This window comes from Cydia fagiglandana, chromosome 4 (assembly GCF_963556715.1).
Source record: "Cydia fagiglandana chromosome 4, ilCydFagi1.1, whole genome shotgun sequence".
NCBI classification, from domain to species: domain Eukaryota; kingdom Metazoa; phylum Arthropoda; class Insecta; order Lepidoptera; family Tortricidae; genus Cydia; species Cydia fagiglandana.
The window spans coordinates 13,398,044-13,416,624 of NC_085935.1; the positions used below are offsets into that span (position 1 = coordinate 13,398,044).

Sequence of the window (18,581 nt, forward strand, 5' to 3'; positions counted from 1 at the left end):
TTTCTACATTCGTGGTATATACGCCCTACTTGCATAGGTACTATTAGTAAGGTAAACGTACTGGTGCTCGACGCGGTCCTAGTACCTACATGTCATCTTGAAACTTAAGTCATTGTCAATAAAGGTGACAGCTAGGTTTCATCAATTGGGCAATTTGGGCATTAAGATGTCGAGCACTAGTCCGTTTACCTTATTATCATAGCAGTAAGTATTTAGTTTTAAGCACTGCAGGAACGCAACCAAACGTTAAAGACAAGTCGCACGCGCCGCACCTGTGAACTCGCGATTTTCATTGTAGAAAGCTTATTGCGCGTGCACGTATAAAGACAGCTCCGGGGCATCAAGACACCATTGTCACGCAGATCGCCTACTTGACAAGTCTTAATTAACTTGGTTGATTAAATCTTGCTCATCGGATTGACCTAACGACTTGCTTTAACCGTTTTATCTTGGGCTTTTAAATTTAATTAGAAGCTTGTTTTAAAGTTTTATGATTTTTTAAATATTCCAATACTTATATTATAATTTAATTTAAATTTGAGGGGATAGTGCTTGTGATTAAAAATGAATTCTACGGAGTTTCGGGAGTTCGGCAAGGCGGCGATCGATCTTATGGCGGATTACTACGATTCCATTCGAACAAGGTAGGTAACAATAACGTAGTTTCAAATTTATTCCATATATGTAGGTAACAAATAACATACATGGTAAATTAAAAAAAAAACAACTAATAATATCATAGGTATAAAAAATAAGCAACCGAGTTCCCGAGTAGAGTCGGATCAAGCTAACTCTAGATGGCATTTTCAATGACAAAGTGTGACCATGCCATAATTAATATCAAATTTCTGCAAATGCGTACTTTTATAATGACACTCCCTCACTTGGTTCTAATCAAGTCGGTGTAAAGTTAGCCTAGACATAGACAATTAGACATACGATCCGTATACAAGATATGGTAGTTGTGTCTGATATCGTCCACTTATATTGTCTACTTTAGGTTATTATTACGTGACCTTAAATAATATTAAAGGTTTATTTTATAAAAAAATATAATTTTCAAAATTAGTGTTATTTTACTTTCCGTCCACTTATGAGCTAGTTTTCGTCCAGGGGACCGATTTTTGAATTTCGATCACTCGATTTCGTCACTCGAAAATCGGTGGAAAACGGCGAAATGCTAATTTTTGAAACACGAGCGATCGAAATTTGGAATCTAGTGGTATTGACCACTCGATTTCAATTCTATTAGTAGAATTTAAACGCCTAGCAGTGGAGATATTATTTAACGAAATACACGAAATCGAGTGGTCGAATTTCAAAAATCGGCCCCCAGGTTAGTTTCCGACCACTGCATTATTGAGTTAAAAACCGATTATATATTTCAATTTTAGTTCTTATGTTATATATAAATCGTTTAGAGTTGGTTTGATAGCGTCTGCTCGCGACTTCGACCGCGTCTAATGATTATATTCGTGATAAACCTAACCTATGTCCTTCCTTGGGACTCAAGCTATTTTCATACCGAATTCAACAATCCTAAATAGTAGAAATCGGTCCAGAATCAATTGTACCATTGACAAAAGGAGTGGACGTAAACTAAATGCCTGCTTCAATAGGCGATACAGATTAAATTGAGATGACAAACAAACGTATTTAGTAGATATATGTACCTAAATAAAATCACCATTCTATATATTCGCCTAGCTATCTCGTTTTCTGTCCACCCGCGGACGAAAACTGAATAGTTCATAAAATTGGTAAGTTAGTTTCCGTCCACTAAATTTCTCTACGATTTCTTTAAAAAACTTCATAATACCTAATGATAATTCTTGGTATGAAAATATCACTCAAAGGTAGATAGAACAGTTAATAAACTTACCATGAACATTTCCCGCCTAATCTTTTTATTTTTTGGTCATAAAGACCTCTGAAAGGCATAGATGCGAATATGCAACTATATATATAATATGTTTAATTTTTAATTCGCTACTTGCGAATATCATTATTTATTCTATACATCTATTGTTTAGACATTAAGGATTCAATAAGTCTAAAATTGTGCGGTAAAGTAGGTTTATATTTAAATTACTTATAAGTACGCAATTCTTATTAGCACCAAATTGTCAAAAACTGGCACTGGACGGCAAACTGACGCAATTATTACCATATACCTGTAAAAACTTGTAATCCCTTTTGAAAGTCACGAAAATTTTATATTGTACCTACTATATGTGGGTAGTTTACTTGTAAATACGTCGTTAGGAATGTTAGGATGTATTGTGCGGTGTGCATTTTCCACACAAAAACTTCGACAGCTTTAGGTATGACTCGAGTGCATCCACCTTATACAAACAATATCAAACGATTCAATGTATTTCTATGAAGAAGCAAAACATAGGTAGGATAAATATAGGTAATAATAGTACTTACCTACCAAATTTAAAAGAACTTTCGCAAAAATTACGCTTGATTTAATTTAGGTACTTGCTCTTTCTTTCTGATGTTTAAGCACGAGCTTTTGTTTTACTTAAAATGTTTTATTTATTTGTTTGGGAAGGACATTGCAAACTGAGTTACGAATCCCAATCTCTTATACTACAGAATCGATTTTTGTGTTCTGTAACAGCCTTTTAAAATTCTTAAATAGCAAATATATAGAAGGAACCATTAATCGAGATGTTAAAGTCAGGCATTTGTCTTTTATTCGGATCTTAATTTGAAGGATTTTGTTTTATTTAAGTACCTACCTGGTTAACCCTATAACGAGAGATTCCAAACATCTACAGTAAAAGCCTTCGCGCCTACATTTTTAGGGTTCCGTAGCCAAATGGCAAAAAACGGAACCCTTATAGATTCGTCATGTCTGTCCGTCTGTCCGTGTATGTCACAGCCACTTTTTTCCGAAACTATAAGAACTATACTGTTGAAACTTGGTAAGTAGATGTATTCTGTGAACCGCATTAAGATTTTCACACAAAAATAGAAAAATAAAAACAATAAATTTTGGTGGTTCCCCATACCTACTTAGAACTAAAACTCAAAAATTTTTCTTCATCAAACCCATACGTGTGGGGTATCTATGGATAGGTCTTCAAAAATGATATTGAGGTTTCTAATATCATTTTTTTTCCAAACTGAATAGTTTGCGCGAGAGACACTTCCAAAGTGGTAAATTGTGTGTCCCCCACCCCCCCTGTAACTTCTAAAATAAGAGAATGATAAAATTAAAAACAATATATGATGTACATTACCATGCAAACTTCCACCGAAAATTGGTTTGAACGAGATCGAGAAGTAGCTTTTTTTAATACGTCATAAATCGTACAACGCAATTTTATTATGTTACTTGCTGACGGAACCCTTCATGGGCGAGTCCGACTCGCACATTGCCGCTTTTTTACATTTGCAACTTTTTTCGACTGACGGAAATGGTTTGACAGACTTTAATTAAGTACTCATATTTAATCAACACCAAGTTTTGTCAGATTCTGAAGGACACACGCAAAAAACGTTTCTTAGGCGGAAAAGTACTAACCGAAGAAAAAATTAATGAAAGCAATTTGCTGATTGTAGCCTTGGCTCCAACAGTACCTATAATCAGATCAATTAATAGTTATTTGTTTCACTAGGGGGCAAAGTTGTTGTTTAACCGCTCGTGCTATTGATACCCGGGCAAGCGAAAGATTCCATAATTGAACCACGAGCATAGCGAGTGGTTCGAAAAATGGAAACTTGAGCGTTGAGGTTAAACAAAATTTGCCCCCGAGTGAAACAAAATTTTCGCCACACCAACCCGAAGAAAATATTAACTGTAAGATATCAAACAAAATCTAATCCAAATAAATGTTATTAAATATTTTTCATTCAATATCATAATTTAAAAGTTAATTTTACCAGCAAACATAAGAAAACTACTCAAAATTACTTTGCCTCACATATGAATTAAGTGCAACTTTGCTATCAGTTTTTGAACAATCAAGAGAGCCTGTAGCAGTTGGTGTGGCGAAAAGTTTTGTATGCAAAACTGACCCTTCGCGCCTATATTTTTCAAATTTGCCGCCTTCTTCTTCTGAAACTATATATTAAAAGCTTGTAAAATAAAACAAAGTTGCCTAAGTACTCACACCATTAACATATCAAACCAGGCACCTGTTAACTCATTGAATAAATTTCAACACCCGGGCTCAGTGCTAATCATCCGAGACACGAAAGATTCCGACAATTTTATCTTATTATGCCTAATTGTCTATAAACCTGACATTAACCAGGTTAATTAGTACGCTGCGGCAGGCAAATACTGCATCGATGGATGCACAATTTTCCTCCTATTGTTTGAGTCATACAAACCATTTTTTTCTGTTGAGTCCAGCCAATTCAGCAGAAATAATTATGAAATGATTGTTGTTACAGCACCGGTCATTGTCGGTATTACATCAACTGTTATTTTCAAAGATTATTATATACGTTCTTCTCTACTTCCTGTAATATTACAAATTGCAACCTTAATCATTGGTATGTGTTAAGTGCTATCCAGACGGGGCTGATCAAATCGGTCGATTTGATCAGGAAAATAATTGGCGCTAATCTCATCTAGTGTCCACAGGTACACAATTTAATCACCAATTTTAGAATCATAAACAAACGCACGTACAGATCCTAGCATTCCATAGATACTAGCTTCAAAAATTGGCATTTTTGTGTCTGCACCTCCTGATTCGATCGGGCAATTTAATCAGATTGTCGAAAAATTTACTAATCCGGGTATGCCTTTACAATTTACAGTTGACTTGATTAGGTCTGCTCAGCTGATCACAATAGTTAGGTGAAGGTGTTTCCAGAGATGTGAAAAATACTTTATAAAAAGTATTTAAATACAAAATACAAATACTTCCTTGATAATACTATTTCAAATGCAAAATACAAAATAGTTTTTGAATATGTATTTAAATACAAAATACGAAATAGGTATTTTCAAAATACTTTTTAAAAATACAAATACTTTGCGATAAAAGGTACTACGAGTAGTGAATACAAGTCTAAGAAATTAAAAAGTATTACTCGGAATTTCCGAGTTGAAAAGACTCTCTTTATTCTTCGAAATCAATCCTCTATCTAAAGTGCAAATTTCTAGTTGTTTGCTCATATTAACGGGTAGGATGTAGGTAGGGATGATGGTTTTTAACGGCCAACTTTTAAAGCATTAATTTGTAATGTTTTACAGCTAGTATAATGCCTCTCGTTAGTGTGATGAAAACGTCTCGTTTGTGTTTCACCAGGGCAGAAAAGTTTGTTCTCCTCTCGTGCCTTGAAACCCTCGCAACACTCAAGATTCCACTTTTTTAACCACTCGCTACGCTTGTGGTCATGTGCGACGTTGCTAAACAGATTCAACAGTTCCATGTTAAAAGAATGAGAGAGTTGCCAGGATTGTAACATCAGAAGAGATTGTAACTCCTACCTACATACCTACCTACTATAAAGTATTTTGTATTTTGAAAATACAAAATAGGTCCCAAAAACTGTTTCAAATAAAATACAAAATAGTTTTCTTCAAAAGGTATTTAAATACAAAATAGGTATTTTGCATTTTGTATTTGCATTTTAAATACAAGTATTTCAGTAGTATCTCTGGGTGTTTCTATGTAGGATCCGCAAGATGGCTCCATTTTTATTGGATTTTATGTATGTATTGATGAATGTTGGTTAAAATTATCTTTTAGATTTAATATTTAACCAGTATTGTTTTGCAGGGATGTGCTGCCATCGGTGGAACCTGGATATCTATTGAAAATGCTGCCCGAAAACGCTCCTGAAGAGCCTGAAAACTGGAAAGATGTCCTTAAAGATTTCAATGAAGCAATAATGCCAGGCGTCTGTATTTTAACTGTCTCTTTAAAACTTGCAAAAAATGTCTTCTAAAAACTATGTTCGATACAGCTCTGTTTCTATTGAATTTATGATATAAGTATAGAGCGTTAGATCGATATACCTAGTACCGATCGATGTACCTACGCGTGTTAACTCCTAGGATTTGGGTGCTGAAAAATCAGAAATTAGTAGTAGAAAAAGGTTGTCTGTGCAGTTGTGGAAAAATTTGTTTCTCCTGTTCGTTTTTTTGCACGTACAAATCAACGAACGCCTGCAATAATTTAATGAGCAAAGTTTAGAAAACATGAATCGCGTTTACAGTCTACGTCAAAGATATGTTTACATTTTTCGCCTTATTACAAAAGCGTAAGATATAAAGGCAACTAACCATAAAACAAACAAACCATAAAGTAAACATATCTTGGACGTCGACTGGACCTACTGAAAAAATTTGGGTGGCCAGACCATATACCTAAGTAATTCAATATTTGGATAACCATTTATTGCAATAAATCATAAACAAATTAAGAATTATCTAGCCAACTATAATTTTTGATGCGTATCGCAGATAACCCATTGGCACTCGCCCCAGTTCCACGCGTTCTACCCGACAGCAGTCTCGTACCCCGGCATCGTCGGAGGCTTGCTCAGCGATAGTCTCGCCGTCATCGGATTCAGTTGGGTTAGTTCCATCTTTTACTAGTTAACATTTACTACTGAGAACAGAGTAGTCGTGGCCTGTTACCTACTTACTATTACCAGGCGTGTCTCACTCCGCGATTTCGTCGCTTTCCTACAGGTAGCTAAAAGTACATCCGCTCGACCCCAATTTTGGGGTTTGCCATAAGCCGCGCGTGGCGCTGTCGCCACCTAGCGGCCATATCTGTCCTGATCGTAACAGACGCGTTTTGTTAGAGAGTGAGTCTTCTGTACCTAGTACTATTATTTATTCTGTGCTATCTAGACACGCGGCAGCGTGTCAAGCCAAGTTCAAGCAAAGGAACTGGCTAGCCAGCGCCAAGTGTAATATTACACGAACCACTTGGTGCCACTTTTAACCCTTCTATAACTCAAAACATCTTTAACGTAAACACATAAAACTACGTGTGTTTAATTATTATTACGCTGCACAAACTTCTTCAATGATAAATAACTTGTAGTAGGCGTAATCATACAGCCTCTGGCCATGTTAAGTATTCAGAGTAAAAAGTTAAAATTTCTCAACGAGAATTTAAAATTTTGTATCAGATTTCTGAACGCATAGTCGCGCCCCCGCGCGCGCGCCGCTTCTGTCGCCCTCATTGTCGTTTTTCATGCAGCCGCGGCCATTACGTCCTATTAAAATAAAAACATGTTTTTATCAAATAAACGACGAAATATGTAAAGAAGAAAATAAAATAGTATATCTTATTTACCAATATTGCGAATAGAAGAAAAAATAAGAAGATTGGAGAAGATTCAAGAGCATACGCGTTCAAGTCCAAATACGGCGTCCTTTCGTTGGAAAAGGCCCAGACGCGTTACATACCGATCGATGGATCATGGTCTTCAACCTATTCTAGGTCTGCAGTTCTGCATCATCTAGATCACTATCTCCGCCAGCGGCGTAGAGAAGTAGATATCGCTCGGTATCCAGAAAGCCTCGCTCTCCAATAGTGCCAGCATTCGGTTAATTATTTAATACACATAATATTCCGAAAAGGAACATTAATTATAATCAGGTAAAAAATATGATTTGTTTATGTTATTTCTATCTGGTGTTAGTGCTGTGCGTTGGAGTGTTATAACTAGCCAACTGGTTGCTGACTGTACTTGGTTATGATGTGCATATGCATTCTGTAGCGCTATTCTCTGTTTCTTACTGCATAAAATGGCTGTGCTAATCATTTTGGAGTGTTAATCTAGACATCTCTGTTTGATATTCGCACTTGGCAACCTTGGCGTACTACACTAGGTGCGTTCACTGCCAGTAGCCAGGGGATATTGTCACATATTCCTTGCCAACAGCACTGAGACATTGCTCATGTCCTACCTGATAATAGGGTGCATTATAAGCCACCTACAAGTCTTGCTAGATAAAGTTACCTACTGGGTTTTGTGGCGTGTTCGACTAGACACCGCTCTTAACCAAATGAGTTAATCATGTGGTATGCCGTACTAGGCCGTCTCTTGATATATACTCATCTTCAAGTAGGTGAAATGAAGTAGGTACTTATTCTAATGTCAGCAAGCAAAGAATTAAGCGAGCAAACCTTGACATTGTCGGAGGGAGGCGCCAGAATTTTGGATATTATAGAAAAAAAATCCTTATAGGATAGTGTTGTTCTTTGATTACAGATAAATAATTAAGAACATTATAAAAGAAGTATGACCCGGACAAGATTACGAAATACTACTCTGCGCTGTAAGAAATTATTGGTCCTCCGAAAATGAAGACTTAAGCTGCAGCTGGCGAGATTTTGCCAGTGGGGAACGAGGCTAAGTATTGAAATGATACAAAATAAAGTTTCCTGTTCTCTAACTGTGATGATTTACAAGTGATGTTTTAGGGAAATCTAGCAGCTGAACTTTAATCTCCGGCAGCCCAGCCCTTAAGCCTGGCACTTTAAACTTCAAAGGCTCAACTACCAATCATATTTTCTAACGTATGATTTGCTGTTGTATTTGTTTCATACAAAAACGTATTTATTAAACATAACAATATACAAAAACCCCTGGTCAAAAGCAAGGAAGAGGAAGCGGAGCAAGACCTTCCTCTCTGCAGTCACAATGTGGTCGCACACAGCGACATCACAACAGCCTGTGTTCATTCAGAACAAATTCTTAAAAGCTGTGGTTTACTTTTTTCACATACAAGGATTTTGTCCGGGCTGTCTCATACAAAGTTCCTTTTTTATCTGTGCCAACACCTACAAGTATTCCGAAATATGATCACTTCTGTGAAATTGATAGTCGAATACTAGAAAAATATGTGATATATATGACTATGATGACCTTATAAAATAATGTTCACTTTAAAGGTACAGCAAGGCAAGATCCATATATAAACATAAGCACATTTAGGTAGTGCAACTGAGCGGTTTTAGCTCCAAGATGTTTTTACTGATTTCTTGAATGTAGAAAACATATCTGTTTCATGTGGAAAGATGAGATTTCAGTTTTTAGTCCTAACATACCTAGACTATTAAACTAGATATCTCTCTAGCTAGATATATGTGCAAGACCTTTTATGAAGTGTTTAAGATCACATACAGACACACACTGTTTAGATGATAGATATATCTATTGTTGATACTCCTTATAACAAATGTTATACTATGTAGGTAGTTATACAGGATACACTTAATTATAGTCTTGGTACCATTACCTATGTGGAGTTATAATCAAATGGAACTAGCTCCATAGTACCTCAGAAAGCTGGCTACTATATAGATTTATTTCTTTACCTACTAAGGAAAAAATTCAAAGTTAATCAAAAGATAAAGCCCTTTATAAATTGGTACAATGTAATACAATTGGTTGTTTGTGTAGTTATATTATGAGTTTGGCTAATGAATATGGCTATGTGTATGTTTACACAAATGCTTTAAGGGTTAAAGAGCTGAAAAGACAAAAATACATACTTATACTAAATTAAATATATTTTAAGGAAACCTAGTGTGACATTTTTTGGTGGCTTATTAAAATAAAGATTTATAAATATACTTTCTGCAGATATTTACTTACTTACAGTAATAGTTTATTGACACGCTGGGGCGGCCGATTAGAAATGAGTTAGCTGTGGATTATGGAAGGAGTCAAAAAGAATATATATTTTACATTATATTTGTTCAGCTTATGGTGGTCTTTTTTGTTTAAAGACTTTCTTTCCGGTTTACCAGATTGTGAGATGCTTCTGAGAGAAGACAACACAGCTATCGCAATTATTTATAAACCGAATAGGTGAAATTAAATCCTGTATTTTTTATGTCTAGGAACATTTTGCAGTGGTGTGAAAAAAGACATTACAATATTCTACTTAAATGATATATTTGTGCTATAAATGTTATAAGCTGATTTAGTGATAACTTGGGATTTAGAGTTTTAATACAAATTAAATTTGAAATGTCTTGCAACATTTTGGAACTTCATATACCTACCGAGTTATTGGTAGCCGTGCAGATGAAATATGTGAACGCTACACATATATCCTAGTGAAGTAACCCAGAAGATGTTTTCACATTTTCATGAATATACAAATTATTTTATCTATGCTTTCCTTTAATTTGAAATGAAATCTAAGGTATTAAAGTTATAGGAAAACCAGAAGGCACGGTCACTGAAACTACTCAGTTTTACAAAATAATTATGAGTATATGTCCCATATAATTGTAAATATTAGAGCCCCAGCTCTCAATTAAAGAAACTTATTCTATTAACCGGTTTCAAGTTTCAACAGCGTCTTATCCTGGTTACCCCAGTGTTATCCGGGGAGTGCCATCAGCCATCTCTGAACGAGCAGGGAAGACGAGGAGGAGACAGGAGGAACTTCTGATTGGTGAGGCCAACAGTATGGTGTAATCCCTTGCGCCCAACACCGTCAAGCAGCATGATACCTAAACACTTGTATGTTTTGTGAAAATAATTACATTAATTATTTTATGGTATCTGTTCCAGAAGTGCTTGCCGTTTTAATAGCATTATTTATGCTAGGTATAGAAGTGTAATTTTCTGTAAATCTGTTCTTGGGTTTTTATTGGGGAATAGGCTCTTCTCAAATGATACAATTGAACATTTTAGGAAGAACGTTTTTTAGATTACACCCACCTCAACATTAAAGTGTGAGCTGATACCTTAATCAGTCTTAAATGACTTATGTCACCAACTAATGAAAATCTTTCATTAGGTACAGACAGAAAAAGTAAAAAATTACTTTATTCTTTTATTAGCCATTGTGATTGTACACAACGTGCAAACCCTGTAAGTAATTGATAAATATGAAACTTTATTCTGATTTTTGATAAAGACCTTTATGGCTTTGTCATATATCTAATGAAAATCTTTCATTAGGTACAGACAGAAAAAGTAAAAAATTACTTTAATTCTTTTATGAGCCATTGTGATTGTACACAACGTGCAAACCCTGTAAGTAATTGATAAAATATGAAACTTTATTCTGATTTTTGATAAAGACCTTTATGGCTTTATAAATTACAGTAACCTTTGCTACCTTCAAAATTATTTTTTCAGGATAAAACTAAATTGAAATTGAGTAAGGTTGCTTAAGCCAAACATTGGTTAGCTATATATAAATGAATGATAATATTCGTGATTGTTAAATTGTTAGCGGTTATATTTTATTGCCTTCAAAAAACCTCATGCAAAATTGCATGTTAACTCCTAATTTCTATACCTAATACATCTCAAGCAATAAAACTCTATGTATATTTAAAAAAAAAAAAAAAAAACTCTTCTCTAACGATTTGTAGATGGACTAAGTCCTGATCTTAAAAAATAGTGGTGTTGATATTTTTTAATCTCACCACTCATTTAACCCATTATGCGTTGGGACACCAACTCCTGCTTAGGCTGACAAGCAGAAAAATCGTTTAGGAGTTAATATTGATGGAAGAAAACATGAGACTTCTAATAATTTTGCCCAATTTCATAATCATAGTTCCATCTAATTCTAATAATTATATAAAGATATATCCTTACTATCTAGTTAATGAGAAAATAAGTGTTACCTACTAAAGGTTGTACGGAGCAACACATTGTCAAGAGTTGCTTATAGTTGTTGAATTCGTTAAAAATTGTATCTCATGCTAACATTTGATTTCTTTGATAGTCCTATAATAATTGAGTTTTAAGTGGTACTTGGCGGTACTAATGAAATACCTATTAATAAGAAACAAATAAATTTTGTTTCAATCATCATATGACAGGCAGTTTGACGAAATAATGATCTGTTGTTAACTAAATTTACATATATATTGAAAATAGTTGATGATAACTAAAAAGGTACCTATTTTAAAAATGAAATCATTAATCATTGTTAATCATTGATTTCATTATTGTAATACAAAGCCAAATCAAACTTTGAATACTTATCTCTAAACATCTACAAGTTATTTATCATTGAAGAAGTTTGTGCAGCGTAATAATAATTGGAAATTAAACGAACTTACCTGTAAGTGAAGTTCTATTTCAATTATATTAGCTGCACAAACTTCGAAATGATAATCCCTTCCCGCCCAGTACCCGCGTTGTCCTGAGACAACCAGGGATTTTAATAGTGAAAAATCCCTGTCAAAGTTTAAGATAATATTGGCTTTGCTGAGTTGCGGGCCAAGCTGTCATATCAGTTGGCATATTCACTGCCAGCGCGAGCAACGAGCGAAGCTGATAATATGCGTTTTCCGCTGTGTAGCGAAAAGCTCCTAAGACTAGAGAACCTGTCTAGGTAGCGGGTCACTGGCAGTGAAAGTATTATGTCTTGGCTTGTTACTCTAAACTAAATGAGGGCGACAGAAGCGGCGCGCGCGCGGGGGCGCGACTATGCGTTCAGAAATCTGATACAAAATTTTAAATTCTCGTTGAGAAATTTTAACTTTTTACTCTGAATACTTAACATGGCCAGAGGCTGTATGATTACGCCTACTACAAGTTATTTATCATTTCGAAGTTTGTGCAGCTAATATAATTGAAATAGAACTTCACTTACAGGTAAGTTCGTTTAATTTCCAATTATATCCACAAGGACATCTAGAAGCCCAAATTTCATGAAGCTAGCTCAAACGGTTATAAAGATATGAAGGTCAAAAAGTCGTAAATTTTAAGACTGACTGACAGACTTATAGTACCTAAACCTAACCTACTTCCAGATGACCTAGAAGGATGAAATTTGGAATCCAGCTCAGTTATTGTGTGAAAGCGTAGGAAAAAATCTAAAAATAAAAAAAAGTTATAAAATAGGGGGGTCCCCATACAAAAAAAACATTTTTTATTGTGACTGACATATAGTACCTAAACCTAACCTACTTCCAGATGACCTAGAAGGATGAAATTTGGAATCCAGCTCGGTAATTGTGTGTAAACGTAGGAAAAAATCTAAAAATAAAAAAAGTTAAAAAATAGGGGGGGTCCCCATACAAAAAACCTGTAATACGCGCTAAACAACCGGCCAACGGTGTGTCGTTGGCGGCGCGCGGCACCACATAATTAATACAAAGAACAGAAGTAAAAAACATGCAGCGGAAACACAAGAAAAAACATTAAATCTCAATACCTGCCTAGTTTTCTTTACAAAAAGTATTGATATCCCATCAAAAACATAAATGTAAAAAAGGAGAGCCAAGTTCAATACAAAAATTATGCTTGGCTGTGGGGTTCGCCGCAAAAAGAATGGAGATCTAAATGAGTGCCAAGTTCTATGCAAAATCCAAATATGTATTTATAGGAACAAAATAACATTATAAACAAGTATTAAACTCTATTTCTTTGCTTTATTGGATACCTATAACAATTGCTGTTATTTAAAAAAAATGTGAGATCTTAAAGTAGGTTAGATTTGGCTTGGCCAGTTTTTATCAGAATTACAAAATATAGGTATATGTTGAATAACTTTATAAAATGACTGAGGTAATGAAAACTGGCCAAGTCAAATCTAACCTGCTTTAAGATCTCGCATTTTTTTTAAATAACAGCAATTGTTATAGGTATCCAATAAAGCAAAGAAATAGAGTTTAATACTTGTTTATAATGTTATTTTGTTCCTATAAATACATATTTGGATTTTGCATAGAACTTGGCACTCATTTAGATCTCCATTCTTTTTGCGGCGAACCCCACAGCCAAGCATAATTTTTGTATTGAACTTGGCTCTCCTTTTTTACATTTATGTTTTTGATGGGATTACCATACACCAAAATAACCTATACTAAAAACGCTTAAAGTACATAACTAAGTCGCGCAAAGTATATACAGTATGTAACTGAACGAAAAGCAATTACTCAAACCCATTAATGTTTAGGTCATACTAAGCAACTTTTACTATACCATGGGACCAACCTCGAAATCGCGAAAAAAAAAATCTCCTATAGGAAGTTTCAACATTAGACCAGCAACATGTATTAAACATCTAAATTTTTTTCCGCGTTTTCGGGGTTGGTCCCATAGTAAAAGTTGCTCAGTATTATTACCTAAACCTAACGGGTTTGAGTAATTGTTTTTCATTGAGTTACATACTGTATGTAGGTATAAGTTGTATCCGCAAGGTGGTTCGCCTAGGTTACTCAAAACTTAACTCTCGCTAGATGGCACCACTTTTGCAAAATTTCGGATTTATTTTTTTGTGAAATGGTCTTGGTATTTGTATACTTAAAAGTATGTTTCGCGCACTCTTTAAGTAAATATTGAACTATTAAAATAAACATTGAATACTTCATTGTGCAAAAACCACCTTTTTAATTCGACGGAGTGTTGCTGTCACGCTTTTTCCTACTATTACTCACACATGCAAACAGTGTTTCCGTGATCCTTGTAGTAGACAATTTCACACAACGTAAGTAAGTTGCAATAGCGTAACGGTATGTTCGTGGAAATACGTGCAAGAGGATTGGGGTTCAAGACTGGTGCGAGTAGGTAATTTCTTTTTGTTTCTCCTTTGTGTTATCTTACCTTTAAACGAGCAATTATTAGATATATAATTATTTATTTATATATTTGGATGGTATCAGAAACGGCTCTAACGATTTCGATTAAATTTGCTATAAGGGGTTTGATCTCTTAGCTAGGTCTATGAGAAAACGCGCTTTTTGAGTTTTTATGTTTTGTAAGCTTTGGTCGGTCTCCCAGATATTCAATCTCCGCTTGGCAACTAATCCCAGAATTGGCATGCGCACTAGTTTTTACGAAAGCGACTGCCCTGACCTTCCAACCCAGAGAGTAAACTTATTTGGATTAGTCCGGTTTCCTCACATTGTTTTCTTTCACCGAAAAATAGGTATCGGTGTATAAATAGGTAGGTATCAAATGCTATTTCGTACAAAAGTTCGAAAAATCATTGGTACGAACCGGGGTTAGAACCCGCGACCTCCGAATTGCTTTCCGCTAGGCCAGCAGCGCTTCCCCCACATACTCAGTGTTATCAGGTTTTTTAAAAATCAAAAACGATTACTTATGAAAGCAGAAGAATATAAATGATCGTATTAGATTTATAATTGTTACATATTTGCCGTAACTTATTTTAAAAAAGGGTTTTTCAATTAAAAGACACGTCAAGATTGTTTACCTTATTTCTAATGCTAAAAAAAACAAACTATAGTAATAATTGTGTTTTTCATTCATAGACAAAATCCATTATTTTTAACCACAGGAAATTTTATACACTTCTTTTTAGGGTTCCGTACCGAAAGGGTAAAACGGGACCCTATTACTAAGACTTCGCTGTCCGTCCGTTCGTCCGTCCGTCCGTCCGTCTGTCACCAGGCTGTATCTCACGAACCGTAATAGCTAGACAGTTGAAATTTTCACAGATGATGTATTTCTGTTGCCGCTATAACAACAAATACTAAAAACAGAATAAAATAAAGATTTGAATGGGGCTCCCATACAACAAACGTGATTTTTGACCAAAGTTAAGCAACGTCGGGCGTGGTCAGTACTTGGATGGGTGACCGTTTTCTTTTTGCATCTTTTTTTCGGTTTTTTTTTTTTGCTTTATGGTACGGAACCCTTCGTGCGCGAGTCCGACTCGCACTTGCCCGGTTTTTATTAAGCTAGTGACAAGCTGACAAGTATGTAATACCTATCAAAATACCTATGCTCAGCCCGACTAAGATTGTTTTGTACCTACACATAACCTAAAACCGGGTCATTCACACCGGGTTCCGTGCGCGAGTCCGACTCGCACTTGCCCGGTTTTTATTGCAGTGAGGATGTCCTGATTGTAAAAATCAGAGAGATTAGGTAGAGTATAATTTCTAATTTCTAATTATCTTTGTAAAAATAAAAGAATACGTGTAGCCCATACTTAATAATCGATTTATGATAATAAGAAAAATTAAATAAAAATAAAAAAACAATACGAAATTTAGGTGTAACAAAAATACAAAAAGTTATGTTCCAGCATACAATGACTGGGGATCGAACCGGGAATCTTCCGTTTGCAAGCAAAAAAGCGACTGTTTGCATAACACGCCATGATAGTTCTTAGCTAAGCTGACGAACTTCTCGCTTAGGTCAATTAACTACCTGTCAAATATCAGTGTCAACAAAATTGCACTATACATGACGGCACTCCAAATTCGAGCCGTGGTCAGCCCGGCAACGTCGGAAATGGTATGGCAACGTCGCAAATGTATCTGTACACGACATTTGTGACACACACATACGTAAAATTGATGAAAATATAACTATGATTTTTGCATGATTTCTGTATGAAACATTGTTTTCCTGTTAATTTCGCGCAAACGAATATTCGAAAGAAGATAAATGCGGAAATATTTGTGTACTAATAGTGTGTAGTTACTTAATGAGCTTTGATTGAATTTTGTATGAAAAGCGAACCACCTTAAGTAGATAGCGTACAGCGCTCATACTTTAGTTAGAGTGATGGGATGAATTGTCGAACGATTCGGCGTGTTTATCAAAGGGTTATACAAACTTACACCTATTACTTGCAGATGTCAAGCCCGGCATGCACCGAACTGGAGGTGGTGACGATGAACTGGCTGGGCAAGCTGCTCGGCCTCCCGGAGGAATTCCTCAACTGCTCTGACGGCCCTGGCGGTGGCGTCATTCAGGTCTGTGTAAACTGCTCATTATTGTCGTGTTTCTAACCCCTTTATAAAGATTTAATTTAGGTATAATTTATCCAAACATGACAGAAAACCAGAAATCATATTGGCGAATCACTGACCTGATTTACAACCTTATGCCTAAAGCTTTGCAAGGCCGGGACCACCCTCACAAGTTTAAGAAATCTTCATCTAGGACCTAAGTCCTAACTAAACATCTTAGTCTAAACTCTAAACTAAACATCTTGTGTGAGCCAAGTGATTCACTCATCACAAATTTGCAATCTACCTATGTAGCTATTAATTTAAATATTTTTTATTATGAATTAATATTTTGCAGGGCTCAGCTAGTGAGGCAACTTTAGTCGGTTTACTCGTTGCCAAAAACAAAACCGTACACAGACTAATGGCAAACGATCCCAGCCTCGAGGAAGGCGAGATCAACGCTAAGCTCGTAGCCTACACGTCGGACCAATGCAACTCGTCGGTTGAAAAATCCGGATTACTCGGCTCCATGAAAATGCGGTTACTTAAATCTGATGCCGATGGCAGACTGCGTGGAGACACACTTAAAAATGCATTTGAGGAGGACAGAGCCCAAGGCTTAATACCATGCTATGTTATTGCCAACCTTGGCACGACAGGCACCTGCGCCTTCGACCCCTTGTATGAACTCGGACCGGTGTGTAAAGAAGCAAATGTGTGGCTACATGTCGACGCCGCCTACGCAGGATCAGCTTTCATTTGCCCCGAATACAGAGGACTAATGAAAGGAGTTGAATACGCAGATTCCTTTGACTTCAACCCACACAAGTGGATGCTTGTGAATTTCGATTGTTCCGCAATGTGGGTCAAAAATGGATACGATCTTATAAACACTTTCGATATTCAGCGTATTTATTTAGACGACGTTAAGACTAACATTAAAATACCGGACTATCGTCACTGGCAAATACCTCTCGGTAGACGATTCAGGTCTTTGAAGTTGTGGACTGTTTTGAGAATATATGGCGCAGAAGGCATTAGATCTCATCTCAGAAATCAGATCAGCCTCGCTCAACATTTCGCAAAGTTAGTTCGAGCTGACGATCGATTTCTGGTGGAACCCGAGCCATCGATGGGATTAGTGTGCTTCAGGCTTAAAGATGGTGACAGCGCTACACGCAAATTGTTAGAAAATTTGACGGAAAAGAAACAAATATACATGGTGGCGGCAACTTACCGTGGCAGGTATATAATACGTTTCGTAGTGTGTTCTCACTTAACAACGAGAGAAGATATTGACATCAGTTGGAAAATAATTAAAGAGGAAGTGGACATTATCATCACGCCCACTTTACACACCAAAACTCAAATCCCAGCGTTAGGTCATATCGACATCAAGAGTTTATGTGAAAAATCGAAGTAGGTCATAAAATATTTTAATACCTGCATGCAAAATAATCTCAATCATTTTAAATTAATGTTATGTTAAGATAATAAGTACCTACCTATTTGCCTACAACGTTATGATTCACAGTTTATTTGATATTGCTTAAGTTCGTAGTGAGTATTTGTATTTAGGTAGGTACATTGTATTTAAATTTTTCTTTAGAATGAGAATACTTACACAATAAGTCGTGTTTTAGTCTTAATATCTTAATGGTTAAAAGACTAATGGCGTTATTCATAAATGAGCTACAACCCTCAATTAACTAGTTATTTGACTTAATTTATCGTTAGTCAAGCGAACTATTATGTACCTATATCTATATACCTATATATATATATATATATATATATATATATATATATATATATATATATATATATATATATATATATGAAAATGAGATAAAACATAAATTAACTAATTGAGGTTTGTAAAGTTTTATGAATAACGAGGTTAAATGATAAAACAGTTCTTAGTATTTCATAAAATGTAAAAATAAT

General features: G+C 35.5%; 1 protein-coding gene and 1 long non-coding RNA gene across 2 annotated transcripts; both read left to right on the forward strand.

Annotated features, from left to right (window-relative positions):
• Positions 1 to 371: 371 nt before the first annotated feature.
• On the forward strand, positions 372 to 18,077 carry LOC134663800 (aromatic-L-amino-acid decarboxylase-like). Its single transcript, XM_063520305.1, has 5 exons — positions 372 to 644; positions 5,754 to 5,874; positions 6,440 to 6,553; positions 16,536 to 16,655; positions 16,990 to 18,077. Exons 1-5 carry the CDS (start codon positions 565 to 567, stop codon positions 18,055 to 18,057), a joined length of 1,503 nt encoding a protein of 500 aa, XP_063376375.1. The 5' UTR covers positions 372 to 564; the 3' UTR covers positions 18,058 to 18,077.
• LOC134663760 (uncharacterized) lies at positions 7,183 to 9,168 on the forward strand. The gene is made up of 2 exons (XR_010098174.1): positions 7,183 to 7,592; positions 8,209 to 9,168. It is a non-coding gene; the product is annotated as an uncharacterized LOC134663760 (long non-coding RNA).
• Positions 18,078 to 18,581: the final 504 nt, after the last annotated feature.

Excerpts from the sequence above, each read along its gene's own strand:
- LOC134663800 (XM_063520305.1), top strand. The coding sequence starts at position 565 with ATGAATTCTACGGAGTTTCGGGAGTTCGGCAAGGCGGCGATCGATCTT. Across the intron at positions 645-5,753 it reads TACGATTCCATTCGAACAAG|GGATGTGCTGCCATCGGTGG; the intron begins GTAGGTAACAAT and ends ATTGTTTTGCAG. Across the intron at positions 16,656-16,989 it reads CTGGCGGTGGCGTCATTCAG|GGCTCAGCTAGTGAGGCAAC; the intron begins GTCTGTGTAAAC and ends AATATTTTGCAG.